Genomic DNA, 24446 nt, shown 5'->3' on the forward strand with positions numbered 1-24446 from the left:
TTGCATCAACCATGTGAAATTGCTGGCAAAGAAGTAAAACTACAGATAGTTAATCCTGCACTTAATGATCATGACTGAGCCTGAAATTAACCCGTGATTGTTAAGTGGGTCACCGTGTGTATGCCCAATTTTGCAACCTGTGTGGCACTGGTGGTTAATGCTGTAGTTGTTAAGCAAATATCGTAGTGGTTATATGAATTCATCATATCCAATGGGCACTTTTTGTTCCTAAGTGAGGACTACATGTAGTTCTTTGTGGGCATAACTTTATTTCATTTCCCATTACATCACTTTTACAGTAAAATCCTTATTCTGTCATTCATCATTGTGAATTTGTAAGGAATGGTTGAAAAAATATCACAGATACAGTAAACGTTGCAGTTGTTTTTAATCACCAGCTTCTAATTGATAGCAGCTAGTATCTTCTGTTAAGTGGATCTCTGACAGGAAACTACTCAGATTTTGGAGATGTTTGCTTAATACTAATATAAATTGATCAGGAACCTCATAGTTTGGCTATTCTACTCTATAGTTTTTTCAGTGTTAAACATTAACTTTAGACTTTTTCAACCAATGAATTATGCCTTGGTATATTTATTCATATTAATTTGCATATGAAAGGCTGAAAATGAGAAGTCTCTGATTATTCAAGAGACACTGATACGTTCAAGGACTTTTGGCTTCTGTGCCTAATTCTGAAAAGTGATGATAACTTTTATAGTTCAGATAGATGGATAGAGCTCAATGGGCTCTCATTTCTTGGTCCCCATTATGACTTTTTACTATTCTGGGCTACTCAGTTGATTGTTATGCACTATTGTTGTGCGTAAGTTGCTTCTTATGAGATGGGCAGCCATATAAATTAGATAGATAGGTAGGTAGGTAGGTAGGTAGGTAGATGGATGATCTCTGATGTATGCTAAATGAGCTGAGCATTGACTTCCAAGTACAATTCAAAGTGCTAGTTGTTACCTTTAGGCCCTTTGTGCCAAGGTAACCTGTGGGACTGCTTTTCATCCTACCTGATATACTTGAGCAGAATGGATATGCTCCAAGTCCTTTCTTATCAACTTGAGGGTCCAAGGAAGCATGCTTTCTCTGTTATGGCCCCTGGCCTCTGAAACTTCATCCTCCCAAAGATATGAACAGCCTCCTCTTTTCTGGCATTCCCAAAGTCCTTAAAACCTCTCTTTGCTCCCAAGCCTGTGGTTAATGTCTACTGGAAGAGGTTCATATAACATTAAGCCAAAATCAAATCACATTACAGTTGGGTTTTTGGTTTTTTTTTTTTTTTTTTTTTTTTTTTAAGAAAAAGGGTGTACCCTTGATAAGCTCTGTAAATAACTGAAGGAGAAACAACACAGGAAATCTATAATAACAATTTGCCACTTCCATTATCAAATCAATTACTTCAAATTATTGATTCTCCAAATATATATATGAATATTTAACATAATCCATAATATCTTGAATTATTTGCCCTTGTCCATTAAACTTAGCATAAATTGCAACGCTGCTCCATCTTTTAAATATACTTCTGCAAATATTGGAAGCATGTCTTCTAAATTCAGGTTTGGGGACATTAGTCTGGATGTAAGGTCTCCCTTTCTCTGTGAATATCGTTTTTAATATATGATGGAAAAATAATAACAATTAAAAAAAACTTCAGTCAAATTACTTTCTTAAGTAATAGGGAAAGATTTCAGAAGAGGAAAAGCATGGAACATATAGAAAGGTTTGAGCATCCTCATATTATTTTGTAGAGGGCTGATGATAACAGTTAGGAAAGATCATATTACAAATTTGTCCCATTAAGAAACTCATGTAGGATAAAGAGTAAAGATAACAGATTTATTTGATGATATGTATGAGTGCAAACTACTTATGAAAGTAAATTAATACTTTATGTTACAGTTTTGTCAATTGGGTAAAGTATATTCTTGAAAACTATGTTTTTGGTGCAAGTTTTTGCAAACTATTGCAAACTTACTAAGTAGAATCTAGGATTTACAATGTACTGTATGTGTTTAGGTAGATAAGTAGAAATAGACAGACTATCCAATGGTAGCCAAAAAGCATATTATCCAGCCACATCAATGTGTGGTATTTAGCTAACAAATTGAGACCATTATGCAATCTTAGCATAATCAAAAGCTTCTATGGACAAATTGTTTAATTTGATTTTAAAAATGTCTAGGTTTTCTCATTTGTCTCCTAGTTCATAGGATTTATAACAGAATTTGGCAATTTTGAAAAGAATATTAGAATCCACAGGAAGAATTAAAAATAATAACTACCTGATCTACCAGAAAATTTACTTAAAATTAACACTATATAATCACTATCACTGTACATCATAAAATTGATATTACTATATATAGCAGCACATGAGCTGTGGTTTCAATTGTTCCAAAATGCCTGAGGTAAAACTTCTCTGCCAAAGATATGGCAATATATCAAGTCTGAGCTTCTGACACAAATTGATGATATTAGTACTGTGAATTGTTCAGTTCACAATATTTAACAAACAATAATAGATAATGTCAAAGGTTCAGGCTACAAATAAACCTCCTTATAAAGTCTGTATAAGATTTTAGACAAACACCAACTTTGTTGGAACCAATCTTACAATATTCATTAATTCTATTTGAGATAAGCAGAGAAATAGAAATATTAAAATACAATATAATATAAAATACAATATAACGTAGGGACAATCTGTTTTATGGGAAAATTCAAACATTTATGAACTATAGATTATACGGCATCAGTAGAAAACCACAGAGATGATTTAGGGAAGGTATGTAATACAGTCACTTAGCTAAATCTGACTTATGCTGGGGAAAAGAAGAAGAATTACCCTAGCAGAGAGCACAATGCTTATCTTCCCCCTTGTTCTGTTCTACCAAGACTCTGTAGCTCTTTCCAGATTGCCTGGTGTTTTTTTGCCATCATTTGTCCTGCTTATGACTGAGGAGTAGTCGAACTTTGGGTGATTGCCACTGTTACCTGTATTGTCGTTACTTTATTTTATATAATTTTATTGTATTTTATGTCCATTTAGTTGTATAGTTTTATAAAGTTTAGATATATGTATATGCACTTCTACTGTAGTGTTTTCTGGCTTAAATGCAGTAATAAAGATTTTGATTTGAGAAAGCAAAAAGGTGTTAGAACTAAACATAAACATGACCCCATCTTGACTGTGTTTGACCTAAGAAGGGAAAGGAAAACACTGTTACTGTTCTGTTACTATAGCCTGGCCTGTATCAATAATATAAGTTACAAAATTTCTTATGGAGTCAGTTCTACTTCAAAGGGCTGACATCCCAGTTAAATGCCTGTTTTGCTCACTGTCTCCCCTGCATACCTTCTTCAAGGTCATTTTTGTGGTTCTCCACAGCATTTGCTGCAAAAAAGTTTTTATGGAACTAGATTGCCTATACTGAAAAAAAGCTAAGACTGTATTCAGTATTTTACTGAAAAATATTAAGGCTGCAATACAAACTTACTTCGCAGTAAATTCAGTAAAACAGCTCTTATTTTGGGGTTGACATTCAATAGGTTGTGCTGCAAATGTGTTCTTCACAAGATATTTATATGCTATGTGAGATAAAAGGAAACTTTCATGATAATTTTTTTGCAACAGTCATCTATATCTTTATCTTTTAGCTTTCCCCTCCCCCACCTAAAGTCAATGGGATTTATCCCCAAATTTTTGTAGTCCTATATCTGGCCTACAGTGACAATCAGACAAGCTGTCTTTGTACTTTTTAATAAAATTTATTACATGCCTTTTTCTTTTAACAAGAAATAAACTTTTTTTGAAAAGCTGCAAAGCTGCTGACAGCAAGCTAATTAGTACAAGATCAGTTAATGCTACCTGATGAAGCAAAAATACTGCAATTGATTTGCAGAATCTATAGGTTGATTTCTACAGAATCCATGTTCTCTTAGTTTTTCCATAGTTAACTTTTTTCTGAAATTAATCATATTCAAAAAGGACCATCAAGTATCATGTTAAAGAAGTAAAATCCCTCAGATATACTTGGATATCTGTCTGTTTTCCTATCTTTAGCATGTAATTTTGTAGTAATTCAATACAATTTCAACAGTAGAATTGACAATATATAATCCAGCCTGTTTAGGGAATAACACCTTGATGATCTTTAAAATAATTTTTTTTCTTTTGCTGTGTCTTCATTTGTTTTTTTTTTTTCTTTTGCTGTTTCTTCATATTAATTCAGGCATGACTTTTGCCCATCTCATGTGAAAGTAACAATTTTATTTCTGCAGACAAGATAAATACTATACTTACTGGTAGATGTACAGTACATGATGATAAAATTTATTTTACATCAGTAACTGTAACAGCTGTATTTTTCTAATATCTGGGGAAGAAATTTTCCTATGATTTCCTTACCAAACTGGCTAATTACCTTGATCTTTTTTAAAAATATCAACTGTGCATAAGATGTTAATTGATGCTTAACATCTTGGTTTGAATTCTCCTGAGTCTTGGTAGAGTCAAAATTACATGTATTGAAATATATTTAAATAGCTGAACTATTAAAAATGAAGCTGAAAATATTAGAATGAGATTTTAAAACCAAAAAAGACCTTCTTTTTTGTTTCCAAATGGATGAAAATGTTGTGTTTGCTGTGTATTACACAGCGAACGTGGCCTACTGGATCCCAAGGGATGTGCCATTCAGTTGCACACACCTCCCCTCTTCACGCAGATTGGGAGCTGACGTATCTGATTTTATATATGGATTTCCCTCTTTGGCAAGTAGAGAGAATTGGAGATTTCCATTCAAAACTTTCCTAAAAGGAAAATAAAGTAAAACCATAAACATGCTTCCTGCTTTTCATTGAAATCAGCAGATGCACTGCATTCACCCTGTGCAATAAGTCATAAACAAGTTATGCAACTCAAGTCAGGGGGAGAGGGGTAATTGGGCTGGTATTCCAGCTTGCCTTTTTATGTCATGGAAACATCTGCAATCAAAGCCATGTTTATTTTATTACAAAATAAAGTGTTACTGTATAAAGTGTTCCCTCTTTGAAAGGAGAAACTAGATCTTGAAAGATATTCCTTTAAGTTTCAGAATTGGAGAACAGCGTAAATAAAACAGGCCTATTACTAACAGAGATAGATTCTTTTTGAAGAACAAATTTTATTGTACAGACACAGCCTGGCTTTATTGGAGCTTGGCTCTATATTACAGCATAATCAGAAGGATCATGAAGCAACAACTTTTCTAACACTAGTGTGATTTTTTTTTCCTGTGTAGTAGACCTCTGGAACTGCTAAAGATGTTGCCTAAATTTCCATTAGAAAAGAAATGCAAGATGTAAATTTAGTGATTTCTATCCAATGGCACTATTTATATAGCAGGCATCAGCAGTAATTATATAATTATGTATTTTTAAAAACCTAAAATAGTTGCATGAATGATTTATCTAAATGCAACAATTACTAAATCCCAAATATTTTATAGGATGTTATTATAAACATCCTAAAATAAGTTTTTCCTTGGCAGGGAAAGGTATGCTTTGCAGGCAAGGTAGATTTCTCTGGGCTACGGAGCTTTCTTCTAGGGATTATATTATAATCTGTTGTAGAATGAGTGGAAATATTCTCGAATTCCACTTCCAGCCATCCTTGAGATCCAGGAACAAGAGGATTACAGAGTGTCAGTTTTTGAGAGTCTGCAAACTACAAATGATGGAATGGGAGAGAACAGCATTTCCCAGTCATATTATCAGTTCATCCAAACATAATATTGTTGAATACACAGGGCATAACAAACTTAGTAATTCAAAGCAATTTTGGTTGTTATCATTAAGTATCCTCCCATTTGTTTCCCTTCATTTCATGATATATATTTTTTTCATGAAACTGGCAACTTTCAGGTAAAGAGTTGCATAATTTCAAGATATCCTAAATGCTCCAAGTTGCTCAGATGTCACTTTCTGCCTTTGTTTTTCAATTTAAAAGAGACACAGTCACTTATACCTTATTATTTTTTTCTTTAGCTGTGCCTCCTAAATTGAAGGAGATGAAAAGTCAAGAATCTGCTGTGGGTCAGACATTAGTTCTCAGATGTGAAGCCAGTTCTGAGCACCTCTCTCTCAAATTCAAATGGTTAAAGAATGGACAAGAAATAACAAAAAGAAACAGACCAGAAAATATCAAGATTAAGAGTCCCAAAAAACAAAAGTAAGTATATAGCAGTGTATCTAAAAAGCTGAGAATTGTTCACCATGATGCAGATATCAACTGTATTAATGATCTCAGATGCCCAAAATGTGTTATTCTGTTTGGAAAGAGATAATTAATGGAAATAGGTTTTTATTTTATTTTAACTTAGTGATTTTATGATGCTGCTGTTATATCTTATTTCATAAAAAGTTAAACAGAAACTCTTTGTCATCATTAAGCTAGTTCTATAGGGCAGAATTTCCTTCACAATGAATGTATTTCTAATCCTGCAGTGGTAGTGCAATAATCCAAACTGTGCATAAAAGTATAAATTTACTAAAGCAGTTTGCACCCACTGTGCTAGACACATTCACAGTCTAATAAACATTGTGAGAGACAAAAAAAAATCCTTAATTTGTTAGCTAGGTATTGTTATGTTTAGAAAAAAAAATAGCTACAGTTTCCTCTCATTCTTGCTTAGAAAACTCATGGACTGTTGCATGACAGTCAGAATCAATATATTTTTAATGATCTGGTTAGAATGTGAATATAATTTTTCATTGATCTGACTAGATTGGTTTTTAATCTTTAACATTTGTGCAATCAGTAAAATACCTTGATTGGTTTTGGATACGTTTAAACTCCTTATTTCTTAGTTTAATCTGCCTCAAAGAACAGTTATGAAGTTAAAATCTTGGTATGAATTTAAAAAAGTAACACAAACATTTTGATGTGTTTTAGTCCATTTCCTCTGGGTGAGCTCAATTGAACCAAATATCAAGACACAAGTATCCTTCATGCTGCTGATTTTATCATATGTTCATTAAAGAAAGATGAAGCAGAGTTTTTGTTAGTTCATTTCAAACAATGAGTGTTTGGAAAGCTTATTATCTTATTGTCATGGCTGCAATTTTCAATCCCAAACAGCTGCCAAAATCAATGAAAACACTTTAATTTTTTTTGTTAAACCAAAGTCCTTTTTTTCCTCTGTGTGTCTTATATTAAATACTAAAATACTAAATTGCCATCAGCTGTCACTATATTAAATATAGTGAAGGATGACTTAGGAAGTCAGCTGGGTTTAAACTGAACATGATTGATTGAAGCAGTAGAGTTCTTAAGGCCGTTCAACTGGCAGAAAAGACTTCTCATTTCATGCAAAACTCAAAGAGGTTGAAGTATTGCAGGAAAATAATAGTTTTACAGCTGGATCCAGGTTACCTTGGACCCAGGTTTGAGTCCAATATTATATATTTTGTATGTAATATGATCCCTGCTACATTGTGAGACATGCTTTAACAAATGAACCTATTTGGGAAGATTGATTCAATATGCATTTATGAAAATCACTAGTCTTGATGTTACATTTCAGTAACAGCTGACATGGTTGGGAAGTTGAGCGTGAAAGTTTGTAGAAAATTCCAGATGGACTCTGAAAATTCAAGAGACAAGCTATGAATTTTTTCGGGTAAACGGATCTTATCTTGGATAAAATATCTTATCTTGGGAAAAAATTGCTTATTGTCATAGCTGCGAACACTGAATGAATTTTGTAAAATTAGCAGATACATTTTATATGGATTTCTATTTTTAAAAGCATAACGTATGAGTACCATGGTCATAGTTTGAGATTAGATTTCATATCAGCTGAAGATGTACAGACAGTCCTCAACTTACAACCACAATTTAGCCCAAAATTTCTGTTGCTAAGCAAGATGGTTGTTAAGTGAGTTTTGCCCCATTTTACAACCTTTCTTGCCACAGTTGTTAAGTGAATCACTGCAGTTGTTAAGTTAGTGGCATGGTTGTTAAGGGAATCTGGCTTCCCCCTTAAATTTGCTTGTCAGATGGTCACAAAGCCGGAACACTGTCAAGCATCCGAATGTAAATCATGTGACCACAGAGATGCTGCAACGGTCGTAAGTGTGAAAAACAGTGATAAGTCACTTTTTTCAGTGCCATTGTAACTAAATGAGCTGTTGTACATAGAGGACTACCTGTATATGGCACAAGGAAGGATTATGATTTCTACCCCTAGAGCTTCTGCTTAGATTCTGTGCACTGGAAAATAGAAATTACCTCAGCACATCCTAATTTTGCTTTATTTTGTCTGCATGTTTTCTTGCTTTGAATGGAGCTTTGCTCCTCCTTTCCCCTGACCTTTCCCACTCCTTTCTTGGCTGTGCTGCCATTTCCTGAACAATTTTCTGGATGAAACTTTTGTGGTCAGAACAAAAATCTGGTTAGTGAGAGAAATTCTGGAGGGCAGAATTTACTTGAGCTTCAGCCTAACCCACTTTAACCAGAAATAGCATTGAGTTTAGATTAGTGGTTCTCAACCTTTTTAATGCCACGACCCCCAACCGGTCATAAGTCAAGGACTACTCAACCAGTCATAAGTCGAGGACTACTCAACTGGTGCAGCACCGTTTGCAGAATGGGACTTTTGGTGGGCTCAGCAGGGCAGAGACAGCCTGGACAATTCCTATTGGCTTTTGAAAGCCAATAGAATTAGACTCTATTCAAGAGAGTCTATTCTATTGGCTTTCAAAAGCCAATGGAATAAAAGGGAGTAGCACAGCTAAGGAAAAGGGGGGAAAATGGCGGATTGCGTTGTTTGTCACCCCCCGTGAAATGGTCGTTCGATTCCAAATGGGGTCCCAACCCACAGGTTGAGAACCACTGGTTTAGATCATACTGTTAGGTAGACCTGACAAAAACAGTTTATAGAATTCCAAAATACAAATTGGTTACAAAAGAAATAGTTTTATAAATATCTTAAAAGCCCACACTTTCCTTTGCCAGACCTGATCAGCTCATGTGTACAGCTCCAGTGTGATATATTCACAAGTTTGCAAGTGAAAGGCTCAATTTCCTGCTTTCTATTTGGATGTTTTGTGATATTTTAACACAACTTTCTATTTGCAAGATATGTGTAAAGATTATATTAAGTTATTCCCTGCCAGAACTGAGAGCTCCTGTTAGATCAGTATAGCTTTTTTTAGGGGAGAGGGGCATGAAGGCTAATTATTCTACAAAAGTTATCATATATGTAAAGGTGATGCAAAATCTGCTAATTAAGCTTCATGGAAATGTTCTTCAGTAAAGATTTCATTTAAAAATATATGATGAACAACACAGGAATTCATATAAGATTTTTATACAGCAGAAACTTATCAATCATATCACAGTTATACTAATATTTAGACCTAACCTTAATTACAGTCTTAAAAGGAGTGAAATAGAAACTATTAAATCTATCAGGAAAAAAATAAATTTAAGTTTTATAGTGAACACATTGAAATTCCATCCCTGTCTTTATAACTGGAAATTGATACACTTTGAGAACCCCATGAATGTAAAGGTATTGTACATTTACATATGGTTTAAATTAAGCATATTTTGGTATGTTTTAGTTTAATTCATACTGAATTGAGTAAGGATTATTTTTATAAAATAAAAAGGCAGTTTTTAAAGCAATTATCGGTAATGTTGCGGGGGGTGGCAATAAATACATTTTAGTGGTTGGTACACCTATTCAGTCCATCTTGATTTCATGCCTTCATTTTTCCCTCCTAATCTGGTCTTGTTTTTATTTACAATCCAGCTTCAATAGATGCTATGCAAAGCTGAAAGCATTACTCACTATCATAGTACATATAACTTCAGGCAAGTGTTTTATGCTGGTAGACATGTACACCTATCATACATAAAATGCATGCCATTGTTAAGGGTCTTCCAAATTCACAACATGTTTTTGTGCTAATCACGGCCTTCCACAAAATATCCATTAACCAGAATGTAACTAACCCTCCTAAGGCCCCAAGATGCTGCCTAAGATTACCAAGAGGGGAGAGGTCGCACCTTCAATAAAAGTACCTCATTATAGACACCCACTGATTTTATTATTGAAGAATGTTCATCGTACTTATATGTGGCCTAAAGAAATTTTGTGAAATATACAGTGGTTAAATGCTAAATTCTGTCACTTTGTGTCACACCCAAAACCAAGAATGACACATGGCAATTCTTCCAAGCTGAGATCTTTATTGCTTCACACCTATAAACAAAACTTGCCAGACTAAAGATGCTACCATCTACATTTGTAACATACTCTGTGAACTAATAGGGAGGCGTTGTCTTCACTCTCTTTCTCTCACACATACCATCTGAGCTGAGTTGCCTCTTAGGTTCCTGAAATTCAACCCTCCTAGGAATTCACCTTCTCACTACCTTCCACCACACTTTATACCATGGCAAATTCCTGGTCTTATTAGTATATTATTTTTATACATTTTAAAAATAAGATCAGATAGAGCACAAAGCCTGGCCTGGCAGGGATATATGCTATATTGCTTACATCTATGCTTGCTAATAGATACAAACAGTATTAGTATTAGTGTTATGTCCCGAGCCTTGCAAACGGCTCGGGCGTTTGCAGGCAGTCCCGGGCAGGTGCAAAGCTGCCCGGGACCAGACAGGCTGTCGCCAGCGCCGTGCGCATGCGCGGGTGCTGGCGCGGGAAAAGTAACCCATTTACCCGGGAGTTGCCTATATAAGAGGCTGCGAGGCGTTTGGGCGAGGCTGAAGCCATCTTCCTGTAAGCTGAACGCTGAATAAATGAAACTGAGAACTCCAGCTGCTTCTCGTGTCTGTTTTCCCGCCACGGACTCAACACTGGCGACGAGGATGGGATGCCTTGCACTACCTGGAAAGGAAGAAGTGTAAGCTTACCCAAGGAGTCCTGAGCGGCGAAAGAGGAACGGCGTCGACTCGGCAGCTGCCCGCCAATCCGGTGCGCATTCGGGGGTAGGCTGGCTGATAGACCCGTCTCCTGAAGATCCGAAGATGGCGAAAATCGGAAGGCTTTCGGAATTCGACGTCTCACATCCAGAGCGGTGGGAGTCCTACGTATCCAGAATGGAGAACTACTTCAAGGCAAACCAAGTGAGGGAAGATAGCTTGAAGGCGGCCACCCTGCTTTGCGTTTGCGGCCAAGACGCCTTCGAAATCGCAGAAAACCTTGCAGCACCTGTCCCAGTAGAGTCTGTAAGCTACGCAGACCTGAAGAAGCTGCTGAAGGAGCATTTCCATCCCAAGGTGTCCGTTATCTCATGGCGCCACACCTTCGAACAAAGGGATCAACGGTCCAGTGAGTCAGCCAAGGAATACATCGCCGCGTTACGGAAGGCCGCCAAGCCCTGCGAGTTCAAGGACCTCGAGGAACGACTGAGGGACCGATTCGTGTGCGGGTTAAGGCATCGCGAGCTACAACAGAGACTTTTCGCAAAGGAAGAATTATCCTTCCAAGACGCCTTAAGGGAAGTCACCGCAGAAGAAGCAGCAGGCGGCGCCGTCAAAAACATGCGGCCGATCAGAAACAGTGCAGAGGGTGCGTCCGTGCACCAGGAAGACGTCCGACGAAACTCCGAGGAGGATCCGGACGAGGAAGTCGACCGTCTACACCCCGCGAAGGAAGAGAACCAGAAGGGAAGCTCTTCGGCTCCGCTCAAGTGCATCGGCTGTGGAGGTCGCCACAGGAGAACCGACTGCAAGTTCCGCTCCGCTACCTGCCGGGCATGCGGTAAACAAGGGCACATTGCAGCTGTGTGCCTGGGCCGACGAAAGGCACAACCCCAAGAAGAACGCCTGAAGGGTACCAGATTCCCCAGCCAGAATAGGGTAGGTTTTTGCGCTTCGCGAAGAAGCATCTGTAGAACAGGCACACACAAGCCCATGAAGAAAAAGCTGTCACTCAACGTGAAGCTACAAGGGGTTCCATTATCTATGGAACTAGACACAGGGTCTGCCCTGTCCATCATTTCATTGCATACATTTAGGAAGATTTGTTCCAGAAGTGGGTCTAAGGCCAAGTTAAGGCCTTCTGATATTGTATTAACAGATTTTCAGAACTCAAGAGTGTGTGTTAAGGGGGAGGCCACCCTTAACGTGCAATACAAGAGTTTTGAAGGTCCACTAGACTTATTAGTAGTAGGGGGTGAACGAACGAGTCTCATAGGACTCGATTGGTTTGAGGCCCTGGGGATACACGTCACAGGACTCAATAGCTTACAAACACTCGACCTACAGGAAGTCTGCACAGAATTTGCAGATGTTTTCAGCCCCCAGCTGGGCACATTCAAAGGACCACCTGTGTCCTTAAAGCTAGACCCCACTGTCACTCCCATTAGGATTAAAGCAAGAAGGGTCCCTTTTGCTTTAAAAAGTAAGATTGACACTGAACTAGACAAACTAATCCAACAGGGAATCCTAGAACCTGTTGATTCCAGCCCGTGGGAGACCCCCATTGTCACGCCTCTAAAGGCAAATGGGGACATTCGCATTTGTGCTGATTACAAATGCACACTCAATAAGGCATTGCAGCAACATGCCTATCCTGTTCCTGTGGTCAGTCACATCCTGGCCTCTCTCAAGGGGGGGCGTGTTTTTGCAAAGCTTGACCTAGCTCAAGCATATCAACAGCTGCCTGTTGATGATGATGCTGCCATAGCTCAGACCATTGTGACCCACAGGGGAGCCTTTAAAGTAAAAAGGCTACAGTTTGGAGTGAATGTCGCTCCTGGGATTTTCCAAAGCGTTATGGAAAACACACTACGAGGTATACCAGGGGTCTGCCCCTACTTTGACGATGTCTTGATTGCAGGAGACTCCACACACATTCTAGCTGAAAGGCTTAGGGCTGTCCTGTTAAGATTCAGGAAATCAGGCCTCAAGCTCAGAAAAGACAAATGCCAGATTGGGGTGCCTTCTACTGAATTTCTGGGATTCAAAATTGATGCTGCTGGGATTCATCCTGCTGAATCCAAACTAACTGCTATTTTAGATGCACCCAGGCCAAAGTCTAAGGCCGAACTTCAGGCCTTTCTAGGCCTCCTGAATTTCTACAATTCTTTTCTTCCACATAAAGCTAGTGTAGCTGAGCCTCTTCACAGGCTACTAGACAAACAGGCTGTGTGGCTGTGGTCACAAGCGCATGAGGCTTGCTTTAAAGAAGTCAAGGCCTTGCTCACTTCTAACAGTGTTCTTGCACATTTCAACGAGTCTCTCCCTGTGTGCATCGCTTGTGATGCGTCCCCCTACGGGGTTGGAGCTGTCCTGAGTCACCTCAGGTCTGATGGAACTCAGGTTCCTATTGCATACTACTCCAGAACACTGTCTTCTGCCGAGCGCAACTACGCTCAGATAGACAGGGAGGCTCTGGCTGTTGTTGCTGGAATTAAAAAATTCCACGATTTTCTATATGGCAGGCATTTCACGGTCTTCACTGACCATAAGCCTCTGCTGGGACTGTTTACCACACGTAAGCAGACTCCCCACATCATTTCCCCTAGAATGCTTAGGTGGTCTATTTTTTTGTCTGCATATGATTTTTCATTACTCCACAAGCCTGGGAAAGAAATGGGCCATGCTGATGGCCTCAGTAGGTTGCCTCTGCCAGTAGTAGAAGCTGACCCCGCGCCAGCTGTCAACATTCTATCAATCCAAGCCTTGCCCGAGCTCCCTCTTAGTGCCAGGGATGTTACCGCTGAAACAGGTACAGATCACACACTTTCACGTGTCCGCTCCTGGGTCCTGTCCGGGTGGCCTGAGCACTGCCCTAGTCCTGAGTTTCAGAGTTTCTGGTCCAAAAGAAACGAACTGTCCCTTTCTCAGGGTTGTCTGCTTTGGGGAAACAGAGTTGTCATTCCCACCTCAATGAGGACTAGGGTCTTAGAATCCCTCCACGAGGGTCATCCTGGCATTGTTCGTATGAAGGCTCTTGCACGCAGCCACTTGTGGTGGCCTGCTTTAGATAAAGATATTGAGGCTAAGGTACACGCATGCCACCTGTGCCAACGATCTCGCCCAGAGATGCCCCAAGCTCCTGTGCATAGATGGAGGAAACACAGTCCCCATGGTCTAGGGTGCACATTGACTACGCTGGGCCCTTTCAGGGCCAGTTCTTCTTGGTCCTTGTTGACAGCCATTCAAAATGGCTTGAGGTTGTGCCTGTCTCATCCACCACCACTGCAAAGACTATTCAGGTACTGAGGGGGATTTTTGCTGCACACGGGCTGCCAGATGTCATTGTGTCCGACAACGGCCCTCAATTCACCTCCTCCGAATTCCAAGCTTTCTTACAGGCAAACCTGATTCGTCATGCCACGTCTGCGCCTTTTCACCCGTCCACCAACGGTATGGCTGAACGCATGGTGCGCATCGCAAAGGACGCCTTGAAGAGACTCACCTACGGGGACTGGCATCACAGGTTGGCTGACTTTCTCCTTTCTTATCGCACCACACCGTCCACTTCTACAGGGAGAAGTCCAGCTGAACTTCGTTGGGGGCGCCAACTTACTACTAGACTTGACCGGTTGCATCCGGACAGACTGCCTTCATCTACCTCACATCCTAGGGCACCTAGACAACTACTTGTGGGTGCCCCGGTTTGGGCTCGCAATTACGGGCCTGGTCATACATGGGTCCCCGCTTCTGTGTCCAGGATCACAGGTCCTCTCTCCTACGAGGTTGCCCTGGACAACGGTCGTGTCCTGCGTCGGCACATCGACCAACTTCGCTCTAGGCAAGACTTTTCTGCTGAGACTCCTGGGTCTTTTCCAGGGGGGGAGGGGGACCCTTTGGAGCAAAGGGAAGGGCAAGAGCTACTGCCCATCTCCACTGAGGGAGCACAAACGGCTCGTCCCAAGGTTCTGCAATTGCTCCGAAAAGGAAGTCATGGAGCTTACCCACACAACAGGCACTCACGCCTACTCCAGCCAGGGAGTCACCCCGGGGGCATACTCACTTTCCACACACATCACACAGCACTCCAGCAACGGAGGATACCCGGGGGCATCCCAACAAATCATTCCCCGCAAGAGAGCTGGCACACAATTCCCAAGGTTGGCCTGACCTTACCCCAAATCCTACAGGGGGTCAAACATACACAGAGCTAGTCGAGGAACCAAGTCCCGACTACAACACCCCTAGCACAAATCAGGGAACACCTGAGTTTTGGGAAAGTACAGAAACCCACACGAGCCCGAACACAGAATGGGGTTCAGGGAATGGACAGCCTCCTGACAGGTCTTGGACTGACCTAGGAGGTTCTACAGAGACGCCCAGCAGCGGCTATCACTTCAAGGGGCCTGAGGGTCTACAGCTAGGTAGGTCAACCAGGTCACAAAGTAACAGAAGCCCTGGCCTGACGAGCCCGGTGGGCAAGCAAGCAGGCCAGGCATCGGGGCACAGTCCTTGGAAGACACCAGGGCACAATAGAGAGAACAGGCTCACGCCTCCCTCCAGTCAGGGACTTATGCCAGTAACCCAGAGCTAAGAAGGTCACAGAGAGCAAAGAAATCTCCTAAGTATCTAGAAGATTACATAACATTGCTGGCAAGGCAAAAGCCAGTAATCAGTGGGAGCACTGGGGAGCAAAATGTCATATAAAATAAATGTTGTATGTTGGTAGTAGTTTTAGCCCGGGGGAAAGGGGTGTTATGTCCCGAGCCTTGCAAACGGCTCGGGCGTTTGCAGGCAGTCCCGGGCAGATGCAAAGCTGCCCGGGACCAGACAGACTGTCGCCAGCGCCGTGCGCATGCGCGGGTGCTGGCGCGGGAAAAGTAACCCATTTACCCGGGAGTTGCCTATATAAGAGGCTGCGAGGCGTTTGGGCGAGGCTGAAGCCATCTTCCTGTAAGCTGAACGCTGAATAAATGAAACTGAGAACTCCAGCTGCTTCTCGTGTCTGTTTTCCCGCCACGGACTCAACAATTAGTATTTTGGTCTAATACTTAAGAATGCACTATGCTATTATTATTTCAATGCTTTTGTATTATACAATTTATTGCTTATTTTCATTACTTTATCTTCATCATTACTTTGTAAAGTAAAATAAGTTGAGGTCAGTAACTGGCCCAATTTAGGCAGCTATATTATAAAAGAGACTGGACAACCATTTGTCTTAAATGGTATAGGGTTTCCTGCCTGAGCAGGGGGTTGGACTAGAAGACCTCCAAGGTCCCTTCCAACTCTATTATTATTATTATTATTATTATTATTATTATTATTATTATTATTATTGCTCATTTACATTTGTCTTGTGCTCATAAGTTAAGGAGATCAGTTCAGTTTATTATTGGACTAATTATACATTATAGAAAGGTGCCTGATACAGTTTTAAGGAATGGATAGAAATTTATATAGATTCAATGTGAAGGTTAATCTCCTCCTCATGCATGATTTGTGTTTGAAAATGAAACCTGGGATTTCTGTAAGACTTCATAGGAAGCATTCACTGCTTGTTTTTGTTCTACCACGGATTCTGGTAGAAATTAATTTGGTGACTTTTAGGCTGAAATCTGAAACTTGTGCCTCAGATATAAAACATATATTGTAACTGTGAATAAGAAATCTACAACCTCATTTATTTGCTGTGGATACTTATAAGATAGTTGCCAATTCATAGTGTATAACCAATGGCTTCACAATGTTAGTAGATATTTAATATTAAAATATTTTCTAAAGTTTGTTTACTCTCATGAGTTCTCATGTGATTCATATAAGAGTACCTGTAAGAGTCCTTTTTATTGTTTTCTAAAATTGGGCATGTCTTCCAGTATATTTTCTTATTTATCTTTATTTTTCCTTGGTAATTTTGTATAGGATTAAAGTTAACATTTTTGTTCTTTCACAATCCTATTCATATAGCTTACTTCCCCCATTCTTTCTTGTTTGAGAATCCCTAGGAACTTCTCTAGATATTGGTTAATTACACTGGAGAAGAGATTTCTTTTTTTCCCTCTGTCTGGGTCTGGGCACTGGCAAGACAACTCCATATCAGTACCTTGGAGAGCTCACTACAAGAGTTTACAGAAACCTGTTGTTCCACAACTCAGTAATAGTCATCTGAGGTTCAATAATTTGATCACTTGGCAATGGGCAAGTATTTACAACAGGGTGATGTGGTTGCCATCTGCAGTCTTTTCAGCCAGGTTCCAACAAGAAAGTCAGTGGGGAAAGCCGGGTTCACTAAACTGCCTGATTGACTCAACAAGTTATTCACTTAACAAACATGGCAAAAACAACTGCCTTGCTTAGCAATTGAAATTCTGACCCCAGTTGTGGTTGTAAGTTGAGGACTACCTGTAATAGGTATTAGCTAATGGAAATTCCAACTAGGTTTCTTTGTGAAAATTTGATTCTTTTAAAAACAAAGACTGAAGATTCCGAGCTACGCTGCAAAGGAATGGGTTTCCCATCACTTGTTCTGAGCAGCTTGTTGAAGTGAAATCACTTCCAAAGCTGGAGAAACACCAGTTTTAGAATCTTCATTTTGTATAGAAGGTGTATGTTTTAGTGTGGAATCTATGTTGGGGTTCATATATTGTATAATTTCTTTAAATCTCTGTACAGGAGGAAAGTTTAAGAGCCAGTCTGGTATAGTGATTAAAGCACCAGTCTAGAAACTGGGAGACACTGAATTCTAGTCCCTGGGTAACATTGGCCCTGTCACTATCCTAGGAGGAGGCAATGGCAAACCCTTTCCAAAAAATCTTGCTAAGAAAATTGCAATTGCCAGAAGTCAAAAACTGACTTCTTCCCAGAAAAACAAGGGAAAGATTGAATTTTATGTCTCCCTTGAATGATGTTCCAGCTTTTGTAGCAGACCATTATCTTCATGTTTTGCCTAGAAGCTTATATATATATATATATATATATATATATATATATGTATGTATGTATGTATGTATGTATGTATGTATGTATATGTATATATTTTTTCATCTGTGTTACTTAGCTGATCCATGCAGATCTATAATTTATTTCTCCAACAATGAATGGCTGCATTTTAATACTTAATATTAAAGTTTAAAAGGAGTGCTTAGTTTCATTTTTTATTAAAATTTGGTTCATCTCTGATACTGGTTTATCTCCCAAGGAGGGGAGGAAGAGCTGAATATGATGAACAGTTGAGGCAACTAAGTATGTCTACTCTAGCCTATTGAAAAGAAGGATTAGGGAGGACATGATAACTGTCTTCCAGTACTTGAAGGACTGTCACAGAGAAGAGGGGATTGATTTATTCTCCAAAGCAGGGTAAGACAAGAAGTAATGGGTGAAAGCTTGCTTAAGAGAGATCCAACCTAGATGTAAGGAGAAATTTTCTGACAGTGTGAGAACAATGGAATAGTTTGCCTCCCAGAGTTGTGGGTGTTCCAACTCTGAAGGTTTTAAAAAACAGACTGGACAACCATTTGACCGGGATGTATAAGGTTCCTGCCTTGAGCAGGAGGTTGGACTAGAAGACCTCCAAGGCCCATCCCAGCTCTATGATTCTATGTTCTAATTTTATATTAAGATCATGTTTCTATGCCACATGGTCAGGTATTGTTTTACTATACTAAACTTATTTCCATGTTGCCATTTTAATCACAAAATAGGCAGCATAGATTTCAGGGCCACTGTCTTTCATATGCTGGATTAGGAGATAGGACAACAGCTGGAAGATAGAAGCTATTAAGGCACTACCTCAGGTAGGATCTGAAGTAGAGATGTGAATAGATGGGGTGGTTTGAGACCTCTAGCCTTATAAAGCCCTACATTCACAATCATCCTATAATTTACAAGGATATACAATATTTGTATATTACTAGAAAGATCAGACAGTACTGAGCAATTATAATAAAAGTGCTGTGATCTATAATCCATCATTGTAGTGTCTACTTCAAAATGAAATCCTAATGTCAGATCCTAAATTAATGTTAATATAGTTAATGTTCTGGGAAAACCTCATGCAATTTCATTGTTTTTAATGAGGCAGTTGAAGAGTTAAATTATTGTACTTAAGACTGTCCTACAAAATTTGGCAGTAGCTAGAAATCTTAACTGATCCAAACAAAGTTAAGCAGGGTTGACCATCATTAGTAGCTGTATGAGAGACTCATCAAATACTCTCAAATATTCTCAGGGTTACAGTCCAAACTGGGAGATTAAAACAACAACAGAAGAAGGAATTGCAATTCATATCTGTACTGTTGCCAAGATAAACATGTAGATATATCCATAAGAGCATAGGAGGGATGATGAGCTTAACTCAAAATAATTTTTTATCTCTTACTGTTAAGATGTCTTTATTTTTTGAAAAATAGGACCCAAATGTTTGGGTATTTTTATTATTTAAAGCAATTTACCTCATCCAGACAAGAGTTCTTAGAGTTACTTAAAAAAATTAATAATGGGAAGTTTTGTGCTCATATATTCACATTAAAAGAAGATAAGCAAGGATAATTAACAATTGAATCCAAGGACGAAAAACCAAACTGCTTTCTAGTTCTAACTTCTAATGATCAGTTCAAACAAATAACTGAAGGTTAATCTCAAGGTAAAGACAATAGATTATCCTTTACCTACCCCTTTTGTTCTACAGGTAATCCTCACTTAACATCCACAATCGAACCTGGAATTTTGGCATAAAACATTGTGGTAATTAAGTGTGTCACCACATGACCTGACTTGATTTTACGACTGTTTTTAAGACAGTCGTAAAATGAGTCACTGTGGTCATTAAGTTGAATTATGTGGTTGTTAAACAAACCACATGTATATTAAGAAATTCCTTTCTCCTGAATGGGGTTTTTTTGGGGTGGAAACTGGCAAAAAATAGCACAGATCATGGTCATGTTAATATGGGACACTGTAACCAGTTGTAAATATGATCTGAAATATGCCAAGCACCAGACTGTGATCATATGATTCCAGATGTGTCTGTGCGGCAGTCATAATTTTAAGGGTGGATTGTAAGTAATGGGAGGGAGTCATATGGTCATTAAGTAAGGAGTATCTATACTATCAAATCTATAATAGGAAAATGTGTATTACTGTACATACTACAGGTAGTCCTCGATTTATGGCCACAAATGAGCCCAGAATTTATGTTGCTAAGTGAGAAATTTGTTAAGTGAGTTTTGCCCCATTTTACGATTTTTCTTGACACAGTTGTTAAGTGAATCACTGCAGTTGTTAAATTAGTAACATGGTGGTTAAGTGAATCTGACCTCCCCATTGACTTTGCTTGTCAGAAGGTTGCCAAAGGTGATCACAGGAGCCCGGAACACTCCAATTGTCATAAATATGAGTCAGTTGTCAAGCATCCGAATGTAAATCACATGATCCTGAGGTTGCTGCAGGGGTCATATGTGTGAAGAATGGTTATAAGTCACATTTTTCATTGTAACTTCAAATGGTCACTAAATGAACTGTTGTAAGTTGAAGACTACCTGTAATTTACATTGTGTTGTTTATCTTATGAGCATGGCTCCTCTGTGCACCTCCAGTAAAGGAGGAACAAATCTAAAAAGAATTTTTTTTGGGATATTTGTTTCCTTCAATGATGCATAAAATGGTTTAATATATTATTCAACTTTCTTTCCTTAGAACATTCTCAGAACTCCGCATTACTAAAGCTTCGTTGGATGACGCTGGGGAATATACATGTAAAGCAAGCAACAGATTTGGAGATGACACTACTAAAGCTCAAATAACTGTTACAGACACCAGTGGTAAGACATGGTTCATTCTTATCTAGAATTGTTGCAAATAAAATGAATTGTTATAAGAATTGATAATTTAAAAAAATCCTGTAATATATCTACTTAAGGGTATAAAACTCAAACTAAACTGAAGTGAAAATATTTGGGTTTATCATTTAATGGATAATATAAAGGCCAAATGTAAGTAGAATTTCTAAGTAATTTGACACAATATTGAAAAAAAAGTTAATGTTTACACTGAGAAGTTCTTTCAAGTTATTTGAATATATTCTTCCTGACACGTTTTCAAGTGTAGTTATGAAAACAATATCTTTTTATAGTAAGTGATCATTTATTTTATTACTCAGATAAGTAAATAAAACTCTTGATCTGTTTTTGGCTTAAATGTGAGCATAATATAAGAGACCTTAAAATGTTACATTCTACTACAGCCACACTTGCCTCATTGTTTTCTAGTCAGCAAAAACAGGGAAGAGATTTACCTTTTGTGCACATGGGAACTGCTCCAGTTTATTATCCTCATTAGCGAGATTACAGCAATAGATTTACATGAAATATATATGGAATTGTTAAATGCATTTATTCCTCTTGGGTCCTGTAATTTAGATTTGTAATTTTAAGGTGCTGAAAACAGAAAAGTAAAAAATAGTTTGCAGTCAATGAAAGGAGATACATATTTTTAACCAATATCTTCTGCTGGGTTTTTCACAGCAGATACACAAATTGCTGTTTACTCCATCAGCATGCATAATCTTTATAACAGATACTTCTGCTTATGAGCTAGCAGATGATTACGGTATATATTTTGCCATATTGTTTCCTAAAGCAGGAAAACTCAGATGCTTTGTCTATTTGCCAGTAGATGAAAAAAACAAAAACAAAATGGAAACTTATTGTATTGTGCTACTTTAAATTCTGAATCTATTGAATGTTCTGGATTTTCAAACATTATGCTAAAAATCAAAAGGCAATACATTTATGTGCAGATTATATATTTATAGAGGTATACATTTAATTATACATTGTAATGTTGGTATTAGAATCTTTTACTTTGATAATGTTCTGTATTCTCTTGACAGTTTATGGTATAAGCTTTATGTTAAAACAATAGTTTTAATATTTAAAAATTAAGGGATTTTAGAGGACTATATGAATCTTTACAAAATAGTTTGAGACCAAAATGTCCATAAAATAGTGATGGGAGAAACATCCCACAATTAAAATGCCACTATTATTTAAGCTTCGTCCTAGCAATTATTTATATTTAGGTGATATATCCAGAGAAGGGTCATTTAAGTTTCAAATGTCAAAACAGCACTTTGAATGAAATAAGAAATATTTTAGAAACCAATGAAGATAGTAAAGCATTGGTGTATTATATCCAGATCATCTGTTTCCAATTCTAGCAGGTCATTTTTAAATATATGTGGAACTTTGGAGGCCACTTTTAAAGGTTCATTTCCATGTATAACACATATAAAAAAATTCAGCCTGGGAGTTTCAGAACATAAATAAACTGAGGACATAGTATGTTCTGTATTAACCTGAATCAACAAAAAAATGTTCCAAGCCCCTTGACACTATGACAGAGTTGTGGTCAATGAGCCTCTCTCTGTTCCTTTACAGAGAGTACAAGCTCAGCAAATAAATAGGAGCCGTAGTGGTGCAATGGTTAGAATGCAGCATTGCAGTCTGACTCTGCCCACTGCCAGGAGTTCAGTCCTGATTGGCTCAAGGTTGACTCAGCCTTCCAGATCAATAAAACGAGGAGCCAGATGATTGGGTGCAGTAGGCTGACTCTGTAAACTGCTCAGAGAGTGCTGTAAAGCATTATGGAGTGGTACTGTGTATAAATTTAAGTGCTGTTGCTATGTAATTGCTAAATAAATAGAAATATCCTTGTTGTATCACATTCTGTATCTGTTGAATCTTTTACCATCTCTTTGTCTTGGAATCTCCAGCTAGACTGGAGAGAGGTGTTAAGGGTGGGTGGGTGAGCGAATATAGGGTATTTGAACTGCAGAGTTCAGAGGCCTGACTCCCACATAATTCTTGAGGCCTTATCTGACCATCTCAAGAGAATGCATAAATTTGACAAATCCTGAGATACTTCATCTAGAGGCATGCCTATTTAATATTTAATAAAAAAATGGATTGGGTTTTTAAATCTCATATTTTAAGAATCTCTTTACTTAGGACTTGGAGAAAATATTATAAAAGTGATTTTAAAGTTCCATTATGGGCCATACCTTGGCATGCAATAGAAGGAATAAAAAGAGGTGTAAAAATGGATATGGTGTCTTATAGTCAGCTACTTAGATGGGATGGGCAAAACTGGCAGTTAAGATTACGGGAAGATTTAGCGCAAGAAAATATTATTTATTCTTGGTTTCAATATAGGCAACTAGTAGATAAATGGAAGGTGGATTGTAAATTGGGTGTTCTTAGAGAAGATGGAAATCTTATTAAGCAAGTCAAGGATCAAAGACAAACCCACATCAAGAGAATCTACGGGGTATTAGTTGAAATGGACTCAGAAACGGAATTAATTAAAGACTGCATGATTAGATGGGCGCAGAATTTTGGTGTCCCAGTCTCATTGGACATCTGGGAAACCATTTGGGTGAGAAATGTCAAATTTACACAAGCACAGAACCTTAGGGAGAATTTTTATAAAATGTTTTATAGATGGCACCTTGATCCACAAAAAATGTCTCTTATGTACCCTGACGTACAACCCAAATGTTGGAGATGTGGTTATAAGGATGCTTCCTATTATCATATTTGGTGGTCATGCAGAGAGATAAAAGCATTTTGGATCAAAATATGGTGGAATATCCAGAGAATTTTTAGAAGGAGGGTAAAATTTACTCCGCAATTATTTTTGTTGGGCATTGTTACAGATTGTGATACAAAGGAGGTTGTATTGATGTTAAATTTGATTACAGCCGCGAGGCTGTTAGTTGGACAATATTGGAAGAAGGAATCTTTGCCTACACTGCAGGAATGGTTTCTTAAAGTGTCCTATTTGGCGGAAATGGCAAAGATTTCGGCTTTCTTAAAGCAACAAACGCAAGAGAAGTTTCTTGCCGTTTGGGACAAATGGATAAAATTTATACAATTTAGATTGGGTATAAAAAAATATCACATAGTTTTTTCATAAGTTTTATTTTTATATATAGAGAATGTTATATATAGATATTTTTTATATATATAAATATAAATTTTTTAATTTAATTTTTATCTTTATTTGTTAATTTTTAACTAAGCCTATATTCTGCTCTGGGAAGCTCAGGGGGGCGGAAGGGAGGGTGTTTGTGAGGGGTGGGGGATGGGGGGTTTTTTATATGTAATGTTTTTTTTTTTTGTATATGTTGTTTTTTGTTTTGTATTGTTTTTGTCTTTTTGTAAAATTTATAAAACTTTCAATAAAAAAAAAAGAGAATGCAGTCAGTCTGGTGAGATTCTTATAACACGGGTGGCTAGCAATAAGGCTTCTGTCTGAGACTATTCATGAGTGATTCTGGGTGCTTTGCCTGACACTCTTGTATTGATTGGGTCTTGTTTTATTGGCTGGCACTAATGCTGTTTTACTGAGATATGATGCTGGCAATTCTTTCCCAGCACTTTTTAAATTTTTATACATTAATGAAACTGATAAAGATTTTTGAATCATCATCAAAACT

At 38.2% G+C, this 24446-nt stretch overlaps 1 protein-coding gene across 1 annotated transcript in view; it reads left to right on the forward strand.

Moving 5' to 3' along the window:
* LOC120311494 overlaps positions 1–24446 on the forward strand; it is a 528108-nt gene that overhangs the window by 490867 nt on the left and 12795 nt on the right. Inside the window, exons 2-3 of the mRNA XM_039351051.1 lie at positions 6043–6226; positions 20645–20769. Coding sequence (XP_039206985.1) covers positions 6043–6226; positions 20645–20769 — 309 coding nt within the window. The remainder of the gene's footprint in view (positions 1–6042; positions 6227–20644; positions 20770–24446) is intronic.

This window comes from Crotalus tigris, unplaced genomic scaffold, assembly GCF_016545835.1.
Source record: "Crotalus tigris isolate CLP2741 ecotype Arizona unplaced genomic scaffold, ASM1654583v1 scf7180000018368.3068619, whole genome shotgun sequence".
Classification (NCBI taxonomy): domain Eukaryota; kingdom Metazoa; phylum Chordata; class Lepidosauria; order Squamata; family Viperidae; genus Crotalus; species Crotalus tigris.